The sequence below is a fragment of the Apteryx mantelli genome, chromosome 3 (genome assembly GCF_036417845.1).
Source record: "Apteryx mantelli isolate bAptMan1 chromosome 3, bAptMan1.hap1, whole genome shotgun sequence".
In the NCBI taxonomy this organism is placed as follows: Eukaryota; Metazoa; Chordata; class Aves; order Apterygiformes; family Apterygidae; genus Apteryx; species Apteryx mantelli.
The window spans coordinates 44,182,950-44,194,389 of NC_089980.1; the positions used below are offsets into that span (position 1 = coordinate 44,182,950).

Here is an 11,440-nt window from a genome sequence, read left to right on the forward strand (position 1 = left end):
TCCCAAGTGCTGCCTGCCTGCTGTAATCCCAAACAGAAAGTCCTTTACCTAGGGGATGCTGATTCTCAGAGCTGGTGTGCTGAAGCTTCCTAAGGAGCCAAGCCTGGGATCCTCTGGAGGTGGTGTCATTCCCAGAAGTAAGAACAGTGTAAGAGTCGGAGCATGGTCTAAAAAAAAAAATGGAGAGGGTAGGGAACGCTGGGTGGGGAGGGGAAGAGCTGGATTCGTGGCTTTCAGCCTTTTCTCTAACCTGCCAGTCAGCTCCACATGACTGGCTGCCCCAGACTTTTAGGCATGAGCAGTTAAACACCGCTCCCAAAGGGAATGTGCTGCTGAGCCCTTTCCCCTCCACCCTGCAAGGGGTCTCACTCCAGTGTGGTAACAGGGGTGGTCGCAGGTGCAGCACAGTGCTTTCTGGTGGTTGCTGTTTCCTCAGAGCACAAGCTAGCATGGAGACAGAGCTGGGAGTCAAAGCACTCCCTTCCCTGCATCAGGTCTGTCTTTTCATTCCCCGCCTTGGATTTGATGCCATGAATTACGGTTTCGGGAGGGTTTTTTTTTTTTTTTTGCATGTCGTGGACGATCTGGAGTTCTGTGCCATGTCACAGGGAGCACCATCACTCATCCCTCCATGAGGTGAGAGCCACTGTGGGGGAAACTTTTGCTGACTGCCAGAGCGAGAGGCTGTGTCCACTCCACCCTGAAAGTTATACTTTCACCCAACTTTATTTCCCCCTCAAACAGCCTCGTCCTCCTAGGCCATTTCCCTTCCCCACACTCTTCTCCCCAAATCCAAGCTGGCCCAGGCCAGGCAATCATCAATGAGATCTCACTGCCCTCTGTTCTCACAGTGAGGTCTCCACACAGGATCCATTGCGATGGAGGTGACGGTGGTCATGATTCAGGCAGCCTTCGTTGCGGTGCACAATGAGGATGGGGAAGTAGAGGGCATCCTGGTAAGGAGGGGGGTCTTCCTCCTCCACAGTAACCTGGCTGGAGAGGCGGGTCTGCTCTGTCGGGCAGCTCTGCTCATTCAGGCTCCCGCTTCGGCTCTGCCAGAGGCAGCTGCGTCGCGAGCCATACAGACGACCCAGTGAGAAGCGGCTGCTGCTGAAGGGGATCCTGGGGCTGCCATTGCAGATGCTCAGGGCGCTGCGGGAGAAGATGGAAGAGCTGCTTATAGTCCTGTGGCACCGCTCGCAGTTCTGACGATAGCCCCCATACCGGCAAGCAGAGTAGCTAGTGCAGCCAGAGAGCCCCACCAAGTCCATCAGGACCGCTTCCGAGTAGCTGGGAACCAGCTGCTGGTTGGACCGGATGTGCCACTCCAGCTCAGTGCTGTCCACTGTGTTGACGCGGGGCATCCTCCGGCAGAAGGAGCGCTCCTCGACCGGTGTCACCGCCACGTAGTCAAACCCAAAGAGTTTCTCCACGTGGTAGTGGACATAGGAGGTGCGATACTCATTTAGCACCCGCAGGGGCCAGGATAGGGTCAGCAGGGCTGCCACCCAAAAGACATAGTGGGATACATACCAAGGCAGGTTGTCTGGGTCAGAAAAGGCCACCATATATTCCTTGAAGTCCACATTTTTGAGGTGCATCCCCTCCCTGGCCTCCATGTAGTCATCCAGGCCCTCATTCTCTGTGAAGAAGCGGGCCCGCTGGGTCAGGTAGGAGTTCTCTGATTCCACATTGGCAAAGCTGAAACACTTGGTGAAGCGGAGCCGCGTGGCCGGGTAGCTCTCTAAGTCAATGAGGTCCTTGGAGATGTCCTTAACTCCACAATTGGAATAGTCAAACTCAGCCTCTGCCACATGGGTGTTGACCCGCTCATGATACACTTGGGTTGTGGTGTAGGCGTCCCCATTACGATAGCGGGTAACCTGTCGGGTCCTCCGGACGTAGTGGTAGCTGATGGCTTTCCACCAGATGCATGGGGTTGCCTGCTGCATCCGCTGGACACGCTCGTGCACACTCTCCACATCTACCTTGTACTGCAGCTCGTTGCGGGTGTAGCAGTGCCAGCACTCCACCAAGTACACCACATAGAGCATCACCAGGAAGGCCAAGGGGATGTAGACATAACCGTTGGAGCATGGACTGTCGTGGTACATCATGGACTTGCCCTTATAAGCACTGTCAAAGGTCAGACGGGTCACCTTGGTGACATGGCACCAGGTCATGGCTCCCATGCAGCCGTACATGAGGAGCGACAGCAGCAGGCATTTCCAGTGGGACTCTCGGCACAGGGACTTGCTGAGGGATTGCTTCACTGGCCGCTGCTGCTCCGAAGAACCATGGAGAAGGGGAGAAAAAGCAAGAGGAGAAGTCAGTAGCCCACAGTGGAAAGGGGAAGGCAAGCAGGCTACAGGATGCCATGGGTAGCACCTGTAGCTCCCCAAATGGAGAAAAAGACAGCAGAACCCATTGGAGTCCTAACCTCAGCCAGCAGGCTGGAGGCCAAGGTCTCTCCCGGGATGACAACCCCACAGAGTGGGTAGCTGTCTCCTCCCCATTCTGCCAAAGGCACCACATTCCCTTTGTTGTGCTCAACCCCTCCATGATTGCTACCAATAGCAACATGCAAATTTGTCCTACCAGGACAGAAAAAGGGGTCTGGGGTGCACATGAAAATGGAGAGATCTCCTGCAGCTGGAAAGGCCTCTGTTTCACAATGGTGATGTTCACAACAACATTCAGCAGCCCACAGGACTCTGAAGTGCTTCTAAAGTGCTTTATAAACCACAGAAACAGCAAAACACTTTTCCATAACCGAAATGCAGCCACCTCTGGTGTGAGAGAAAGCAAATACTGAATAACATCCTAAAAGGTGTTCAGACTGGAAGTGAAGAACACCCTTCTGATCTGCAAAAAACAGGGAGGGGCAGGAGGCAAGGCATGGCTGGTGGCAAATGTAATTGCTTTCACTGGGATTCATGTGTGAAAGGCTGGACTTCTGGCAAAACTGCTCTGAGGTCTTTAATGATGAAGAAGGAGCAGGGTGTCTGCAACAGGACTGCCCAAAGATACTGCACCAGTGTGTTCACTATATAAACTATGCAGGGTTTGATAAAGACCTGTGAAAAATCCTGCTTAAGGAAATTCCTCTTACATTCTGCAACAGCCTGGAGTCTTAAATATTTATCCAGCACATGCCTGTTTGGTCAGTGAGACCTGACATTATCAAGCCCAAAGGGAGAAGCATATGAAGAGGTTGTTTGCTTTCCTGTACAAATGACAACACAAACTTTATCCAACACGTGTCTCATCCAACAGAGATCTCCAAAGGTATGTCCTGAGAGAAGAGGCAAGAACCCCAGTCTTGTGCAGGTGCAACAAAATTCACTAAGCTAATTCCAGCTTTGCTTTCCTTCTCCAACAGCATGCAGGATGGGTTCAGGCATCTCTTTCTCTCCAGGGTGTCTTACTTATGTCCTGAACCCAGTTATCCTCTGGAAGTCAATGCCTCAAGACATCAGAGGCTATGTTGCCTTTGCCTGAGTCCACCTCTCCATTTGCAGGGACTTAAGACAGCTGTAATGATGCCACTCATGGCCCCATCTCTCCTTTGTACCTGAGTGTACTTGGCTGGAGAGCCAGCTGGCTCACTGCAGATCCAGGGCAGGGGGACACCGACACACTGCTGTGAGTAATGAGAGCTTCCTGGAGCTGATGGATTAAAACTGCTGGATCATGTGAGCTCTTATATCTACCTTTCTTAGTAGCCCCTGATTCTGGCCTGGGACAGGACCCCAGGGCAGACAAACCCTGGCTCTCAACAGGTGCTGTAATTCTTTATGTCTGTTTCCCTAGGGTCAAGAAGTCATGAGCTCCACATAGTTTCCTGTGCATACTAGCAGCTCAACTGGATGAGCCCCTGGCAAAGACAGCTCTGTCTAATCTCCAGGAAGGGAAAATAGCTCCTCACACTCCTAGATGTCAGGGATCACTCCATCATGCCTAGCCAAAAAGTCTCCTTTTTCCCTCCCTGTCACCTCCTACTACTCTCTTCAGTTACTCTCCCAGGGTGCTCCAGCCCTTTCTTCTCTGTTTAGGTGCAGATGAAGGGCTGGGGTGTCCTGTCAACCCAGCACAATTAAAGCAGACCAGGAAATCCCCAGAAGTGGCTGCATTTCAGGAGTAACTGAACAATGCTTCCCTGTACCAAATTTCTTCTAGCTTATCCTACTCCCTTGCTACTGTTTTCTCTTTGTAGTTCCTAGGACCCCTAGGCAGGGACCAGGCTTCTTGATGTGTTAGATGCTGTGCAAACAGAAGGCAAAGATATGACAAGAGGCAGATCCACACAGATTGCAGAGACCAAGAAATGCTAGATCTCAGGTTGGCACTCCAGGACTGAGTAGCAGCACAGCTCCTGCAGATGCTGCTATTATTTCTTTGGGTCCCTGGGAGAGATAATCTGGAAACAGTTGTTTGAATTTAGACTTCTCACATAAAGCCTGCTTGCTTGCTTGCTTGTTTTATCCGGACTCTATGAGCTGCACAGCACAGGCACAGCCCCACTGCTTCCCAGATCACTAGACCTCTGAAATCTTTCACCCAAGGATCCCAGAGTGCTTAATGGATTCATGATGCCAGAGAGGGGGCTCATTTTTACTCGTTGCAGGAAAAGTAAAATCAAAGCAGGAACCACAGGTCACAAAGCCGTCAACAGGTCTAGGAACAGATCTAGGCCTCCTTTCCTCCAAGGACTCCCCCCTTCTCTCCCTGAAGAGCCTCTGTACCCTGGCTTGCTCCCCTAGACTCCTGAATTCTTCCTCTCTGCACCTTGCCAAAGCCCAGTCCTCCCCATGCCAGTAGGACTTCTGCCACTGTGATTAGCAGGGCTGGATCTGGCCCAAATCTCCAACAGAGATTTTTCTCTCAGAGGCAGTGAGCTTCCCTCTTCTCCCATCCCCAGCAGCTGGCCTTTGATGAGTGGAGCAAACAGCCATGTGCAGACAGCACATCAAAAGGGACTGCTGCCGAGGGGTCTGGCAGCAAGGGGAAAGATGGCACATATCTCTCAGGGTCCCAAGCAACAGGAGTGCTGAGCCGTCCCTCTTCTGTGGTAACCAGCTGACAGCAAGAGCCTGCAACGGAGACACAGAGCCCAGAAAAGGTATCTGGGGTGGTGCTGGTATCCAGGCAACAGGGAGAGGTGCAGGATGGTTCTGCCCTGTGAGCTTCATTGCTGACATGCACACCCCAAGGTCTTCCCTGCGTGACCCACAGCTGCAGCATCATACCTGCAGGTCATGGGGGGAAGGAGGGAACCAAAGGGAAGAGAAAAGGGAGCAGGGAGAGGAAGGGGGAGATCACTTAGTGAAAAGAGCTGCCTGAGCTGCACCGAGCCCTCCCAGCTCAGGCCTGTACTGCAGTAACAAGAGTCTCCCCAGATCCTCCTGTGCTTTGCTCAGCTCTGCTGCAGCAAGGCTCTCCTGCATTGTACTGCTGTGCCACTACAGAGGCTGCTGAAGGTTTCCTCTCCCATAGCTGTCTTCTGTGTTGCCAGTCTTTCCCAGCAGCAGCAGGCATCCCTGGCGTGAGGCTGTAAAGGAACGGCTCAACATGGGGTCTGGGCAGGGGCCTCGGGGAGATACGAGGCATACACTAATCCCGGCGTATGTGTGGGGTAACAGGGCTTGAACAGAAACAGTGCTTTGTTCAGGGGGGTTCTGCAAATGGAGCATAAGGAACAAGGCAAAACATTCAGCCTGTTCATTTGATAAGTTGAGGAAGGGGCACCCAGCCAGCGGGGAGACAGGCCTTCAGCCAGGTCAGTTTTGGAAGAGCCAATTCTGTGTCCCAGTCACTCCCTGACCCCTCACATCCTGCACTGGCTGTGTTGTCCTGCTCAGGGGACAGGCGATGCTTGCTGTAGCCCTGCAGAGATCCCAGCGATCTCTGAGATCCCATTGCAGTTACCCACCCAGGGCATGGCAGCAGGGCGAATGATGCAGCCGAGGCTTGATTCCAGGAACTGTGTTAGCAGGGCTCTAGTCCATGCATTAGTCTCCTCCTAAGACTACGCAGCGTTTAGACACTGCAGCGCTTTTACAGGGTCACACTAACCCCTGCTGTAAACTGTTTACAGTCCAGTTTTGTTGTAGGCTTTTGAGGTAAAACATATACACATCAGCTGCACCAGTGGGGTCTCTGAAACCAGCCCAAAGCTGATAAGGTGCCAATAACAGGAGATACAACCACAGCAGAGAAGGGGGAGGAGCCAGCTGCAGAGTCTAATCTCAGTAGAAACTGCAGCATCCCTCCTCCTCTCCCTGGCTGTAAAGAAGCACAGGAGCAAACAACCAGCTCCTCAGCTTCCCCCCAGAAGCAGCTCAATAAGGTTCCCTCCCCAAGCTCTTAACCAGCTCTGGAGAAGTCCAGAATGGCAAACAAGCAAGCATGCAGATGAGAAAGCTGGGGACAGTGAAATCCTTTCTGTCCCAGAACAGTGTCACTAGGAGGAGTGGAATCCATGCTATAAATGCCATCGGGATCTGCCTGCTGCAGTCTGATGGAACGAGGTGAAAGGTTTGCCCTACTTCATGGTAAACAGGGCTTCCCTCTAGCTGCGATCACCAGGAGTGTCCCCCATCACTCTTGCTTGAACACTGGAGGGTGGTAAGCAAATCCCCTTTTGCAGGTGTACCTAAACATCTTTGCACTGTTGGAGGGCAGAATTGGGTCAGCCGTGACTTGGCCAATGCCTTAGTGTGAACCCTGTCAGCTACCTTATCCTCTCTGTGCTTCAGTTCCCTCCATCATGTAAAACACAGTAGATGACCATTATCAGGTGCCTGAGAGCTAACTTTCACCGTGCATGTGTATAAAGTACAACTGGAAAAGGCAAGGGGTACATTATTGCAAGAGTCTGCCTCTTGGGCCTCGCACAACAGTGTGTGTGTCTGACATTAGCTCCAGGTGAAGGGAGATGGAGTCCCACTCCTGCTGCTGACTGCTCTGGGGTGAACAGGAAGGAGTGGAGGGGATGACTTATGAGCAGCCATGAAGCGAGTAGAGATGCATACAATGCATGGGGCAGAGGCAGTAGAACGGGGGCATCACTGCCTGGGCTAACCTTCTTTAAGCACCCTCTGATATTGAAATCCGGTGAATCCTCTTCTCCAAGAAACCACAAGGGGACAAACCTGCCCAGAAACCAAGTGGCCAAGCACGTGGACAAAAATACCTTCATCGCCCCTATCTCTATGATCCTGTAACTTTGAACACTGAACTCCAGACATCCTTCAAGCCCTACAGATCTCTTCCTTGAAACATCCCTGGCCACATCTATAGTCCCTCCATTTAACAAGCGTTCCTGTTCCCCTCCCTTCCTGTGCGTCTCGCCTGCCTCTCCCTGCAGGGACCAGCCTGAAGTCTTCGATTCACCCCCAGAACCCTAAGCCTTCAATTTACAAGATGGCCCAGGGTTCACAGGGTTATATGTCATGAAGATAGCCCCTACAGGGCTTAAAAAAATGAATCAAAAGCCCCAGAGCAGCAGCCTGAAGGCCCAGGTAGCTCTTAAGTGCAAGACTGTGGCAGCAGCTTGCAGAAGACTCCAGTGGGACTGCTGAGCGTCAGTTACCATGGCTCTGCCCTGCAGATTTGCTTACATCATGCAACAAATTAATACGCTTTGCCCCTTTTGACATCAGATCCCCAGGACAAGGCAGGTGGGGAGGATCCAGTCACTTCCAGGAACTGCCACCATCTTCCAAGGCACTGGGCAGATATTGGCAACCCCTGGTCAGGATGGTACCAGCAAACCCTCAAATCATGCCCCACATGCCTACAGCCCAGACTCAGGGACTATCTGCCTAGAAGAAACAGCTGGCTTAGCCCCAGGCTTGCAGGGTTGCCAACTGCAGAGGAAAGGGAAAGGCTAAGCGTCTAGGAGCCAGGGAATCCTGCCAGCAGGCAGCTCCTGCAATAGTATCAAGGTCTCCATTTTACAAGCAACGTAGAAGAGGACTGTTCATTACATGGGATCCCACCTGAGCAGCAGGGACAAGGGAATTTTTTAGCTTGTTCCCAGGCTGAAGAGCTTGTTTCATGACTTTTCACATCCTTCCAGGTGGAAACGCACTGCTGAGTGAGATTCAGCTCAGCACTGGTAAGTACACATGTGATGCCAACAGGAAATAAGGGCTCAAACTGCACAGAAGCCCCTCTGCAGCCTGCTCTGGCTTGCTTCTTGCCTTGCTGGGACTAGCTAGGCAGCACCTGAAGCCTTACAGGGCTCTTAAGTGTGCTGATCTGCGATATGCCAAAATGAGGCACCTTCAAACAGGACAGAACTCATTTCCCATTTGCCAGTTCCCAGATATCTCTTCCAGCTCTCTGCTAGTTCTGACCCAAGAGCCCTTATAGCTGGGTTTCAGACACGCTCCCTGGACACTCAGCAATATTGACAGCAGCAGTGGGTCCTGACAGGAGTGGGAACATCCCATTGCTGGGGGAAGTTAGGCCTTACACAGGCACTGTAAGGGAGCAGGAACATCTCCCCCTGATATTTCTGGGGACAAGAAGATAAACCTAGATCAGTCCATGAATCCAGGCTCCCCATATTATGCCACTAAGGTCACTTCTCATTGCAGCAGGTAAGACACCAGTCAGCATAGACACTGTAAGGAGAGGATGAAGCTTCCTCCTCCTCTACTGGCTGCTTCATGTAAGAGTCTGTGATAGCTGCTGGCTGAGGGAAGCATGCCCTTAGCCTAAGCAGCACAGGTCATAGACTCAAGCCCTTCTGTCTGCTCCCACAGGGTAAGACTAAACTGAGACCCTAGCTGGCAGCCACAGCAGAACAATCAAAGATCAGACGATCTTCTCATAATCCCTGTGAGGCAGGGGATGTTGTAGGCAAGGGAAACTGACCCTGACAATGCCCCTGCTACACTTGTTTCATCCAAACAGGCTCTCATTCTGGCACCTCTCAAAAGCCACTGTGCTATCTCGAATATAGTACTGATTCACAAAAACAAATAGCTAAGGAACACAGGCCTGTCTGAAACACCACCACACTTGGCTACCCCTCTGGGAAACCAGAACTGTCAGAGCCTGTTCAGGGCACAGAAGGCAAGAGACTGCTCCAGCAGGCATAAGCTTGTGCTTACACTAGAAAACCACCTCACAGTTTAGCTACAATGGTCAGGATCTGCTTGGAGACCCTGGACTCAGGACACCAGGGGTTGTTGAATGGTAGTAGGAAATGAGGAACATCAGCAGGGAGGATACAAATAACTGTGTAGCTTCCCAGTCCTTGAACTTCAGTATTCCTCTCCCACAATTATTTTTATCTAAATATAAGTCTGTATATATAGAATAACTAAGAATGTGCATGCATGTTCTTCCTAAACCACGGGGACAGAAGATATTGGGATTATGAAGCACTTGCTATCCGCAGATCCTCAAACAGCAGAGGACGAGTGATGCACCAGCTTCCAAGCACCCCCATCAAGCTGCCCTTTGAGCTGTGTATTCACAGATGAGGACAACTCACCAAGCCAGGGTAACACTGCCCTTCCTACACTGCCAAGCTGTTCACTGTATGCTATTGGCCCCCATGGTCTAAGGTGTCCATGCAGTTGCTTTCATTCCTCTTGGGAACCCCAGCCTGCAAGCATGATTCGTGGGGGTAAACAAAGGGGCTCACACGCTTGCTTCCCCCTTGCTGCCTCCTATGCACAATCCACGCTGCTCCTTACCCTGTGGCATCTGCTGCCTGGACTCTAGAAAAGCCATCAGCCAGGGGGAATTGCAGTTTACCTGCAGGCAAGGCTGTGCTGCTATCCAGCCTGCCCTAGTCCGCACCCTCTGTCCTCCTCAGCCAACCACCCCAGCAGCAGCCACCAGGATCAACCCCAGGATTCGGCATGTCCCCAAGCCCTCTGCCCTGCTGCCAGCCAAGCCTTCCCCAGGCACCTGTGCTACCTCCGGGCACTCCACCAAGCCACGGGGGAGGAAGCAGGGGGGTCTCCCATATGCATTTTTACCAGGCATGACAACCTCTTCCTATTGCAGTAAGCCAGTACCCTTTCAAGGCAGCGCTTTTCGTCTGCGATTTTCTCTTTTCCTCCAGAATCCCAAATCATCCAGTACCTCAGTGCCCATTCATGTCTCCTGCCTTCCCTCATCATGCCAGCAGGTCCGCTCCTTCCAGGTGTGGAAAGTACAAGCTTCAAAGCCATCGCGACAAGCGCAAAATGAAAACCGAGAGATGGAGAATGGGGACAGGCAGAGGGGGTGGACCACGGGCAGCGTGCTGGCAGAAACCAGACTGAGGACAGACGGGCTGGTTTTCTCAGCCCTCCTCACCGGCCCAAGCTGCAGCCAGGGAGGACTGAAGCAGCGCCGAGAGGGACCTGAGCCACCCCGTGTCCTCGCCAGCCCCCACTCCAGAGCCCGCCAGGCCCGCCGTGCTGCGGCGCCGGGGGACACGTTGCCCCGTGGGCGCCGCGGAGGGGCCGGGCCGCCCCGCGGGACTCCCCTTCGCACCCCGGGACGGGGGGCAGCGGCCGCAGGCCCCTCTCGCGGCGGCGGGCCGGGCAGGCCGGGCGGCGCGGCCCTTCGCCCCGCTCCGCCGGCCCCGGGCGGAGGGGGAGAGGGGCTCCCGGCGAGGGGCCCGCACCTGCGCGGGCAGCGGCGGGGCGCTCAGCGAGCGGGCCATGCAAAGCCGGCTGCATGCAGATGGCTAGGGTGATCGGGGTGGGGGGGCGCTCCTCACCTCCTCTCGGACCCCCTCCGCCTCCTCCTGAGGCACCGACGTGCTGCTGCCTCCCTCGCTGGCCGCGGCCGCCGAGGCCGGGGGGGACATGGCGGCGGCGGGGGCGCCCCGCTGGCGCTGCCTCCGGGCTGGGCAGCAGGGCCGGCCCGCAGCCGCATTATCCCGCCAGGAGCCGGGCGCTGCCTCGCCCGCCGCGCGGCGGGCGGCGGGGCGGCGCGGCGGGCGGGCGGCGCGGCGGCATGGCCCCGAGCCGCGGCACGGCGCGGCGGCAGCGCTCCGCCGCCCGCCGGCCCCCGGCCCCGCCGCAGCGCAGCGCTGCTCCGCGCCCGGCGCGGCGGAGGGCGGGCAGAGCCGCGGTGGGAGGGCCGCGGAGGGAAGGCGCGGGCGAGGAGAGGCGAGGCGAGGCGAGGCGAGGCGGGCGGGGCGGCGGGTCACCTTGAGGAGGCGGCGGCGGCGGCGGCTGGGCGTGCGGGAGCCCGGCGCTGCCCGCCCGCCCGCCAGGCCGGCGGCCGTTGGGGCCGTTGGAACCGCCGCAGCCGCCGCTCTCCTCCCCCCGCCCCGCGTTCCGCCGTGTGCGGGAGCGACCCCCGGCCCGGCCGCCCCCCTAGGACCCGTGAGGGAGGCCGGTGCGGGCCAGCCCGGGGCTGCCGGGGCTCGGCCCCCCCTCGGCCCTCCCGCCTGAGGGTGCCGGCGGCCATGTGCCCC

General features: G+C 55.2%; 1 protein-coding gene across 1 annotated transcript; it reads right to left on the reverse strand.

The window, feature by feature from the left end:
• Positions 1 to 753: 753 nt before the first annotated feature.
• On the reverse strand, positions 754 to 10,825 carry TMEM151B (transmembrane protein 151B). The gene is made up of 2 exons (XM_067294713.1): positions 10,736 to 10,825; positions 754 to 2,282 (listed from the first exon to the last, which is right to left on the reverse strand). Exons 1-2 carry the CDS (start codon positions 10,823 to 10,825, stop codon positions 846 to 848), a joined length of 1,527 nt encoding a protein of 508 aa, XP_067150814.1. The 3' UTR covers positions 754 to 845.
• Positions 10,826 to 11,440: the final 615 nt, after the last annotated feature.

Coding starts and splice junctions, on each gene's coding strand:
- TMEM151B (XM_067294713.1), bottom strand. CDS start 10,825: ATGTCCCCCCCGGCCTCGGCGGCCGCGGCCAGCGAGGGAGGCAGCAGC. Junction 2,283..10,735: donor CGGAGGGGGTCCGAGAGGAG/GTGAGGAGCGCC, acceptor TCTTCGGAGCAG/CAGCGGCCAGTGAAGCAATC.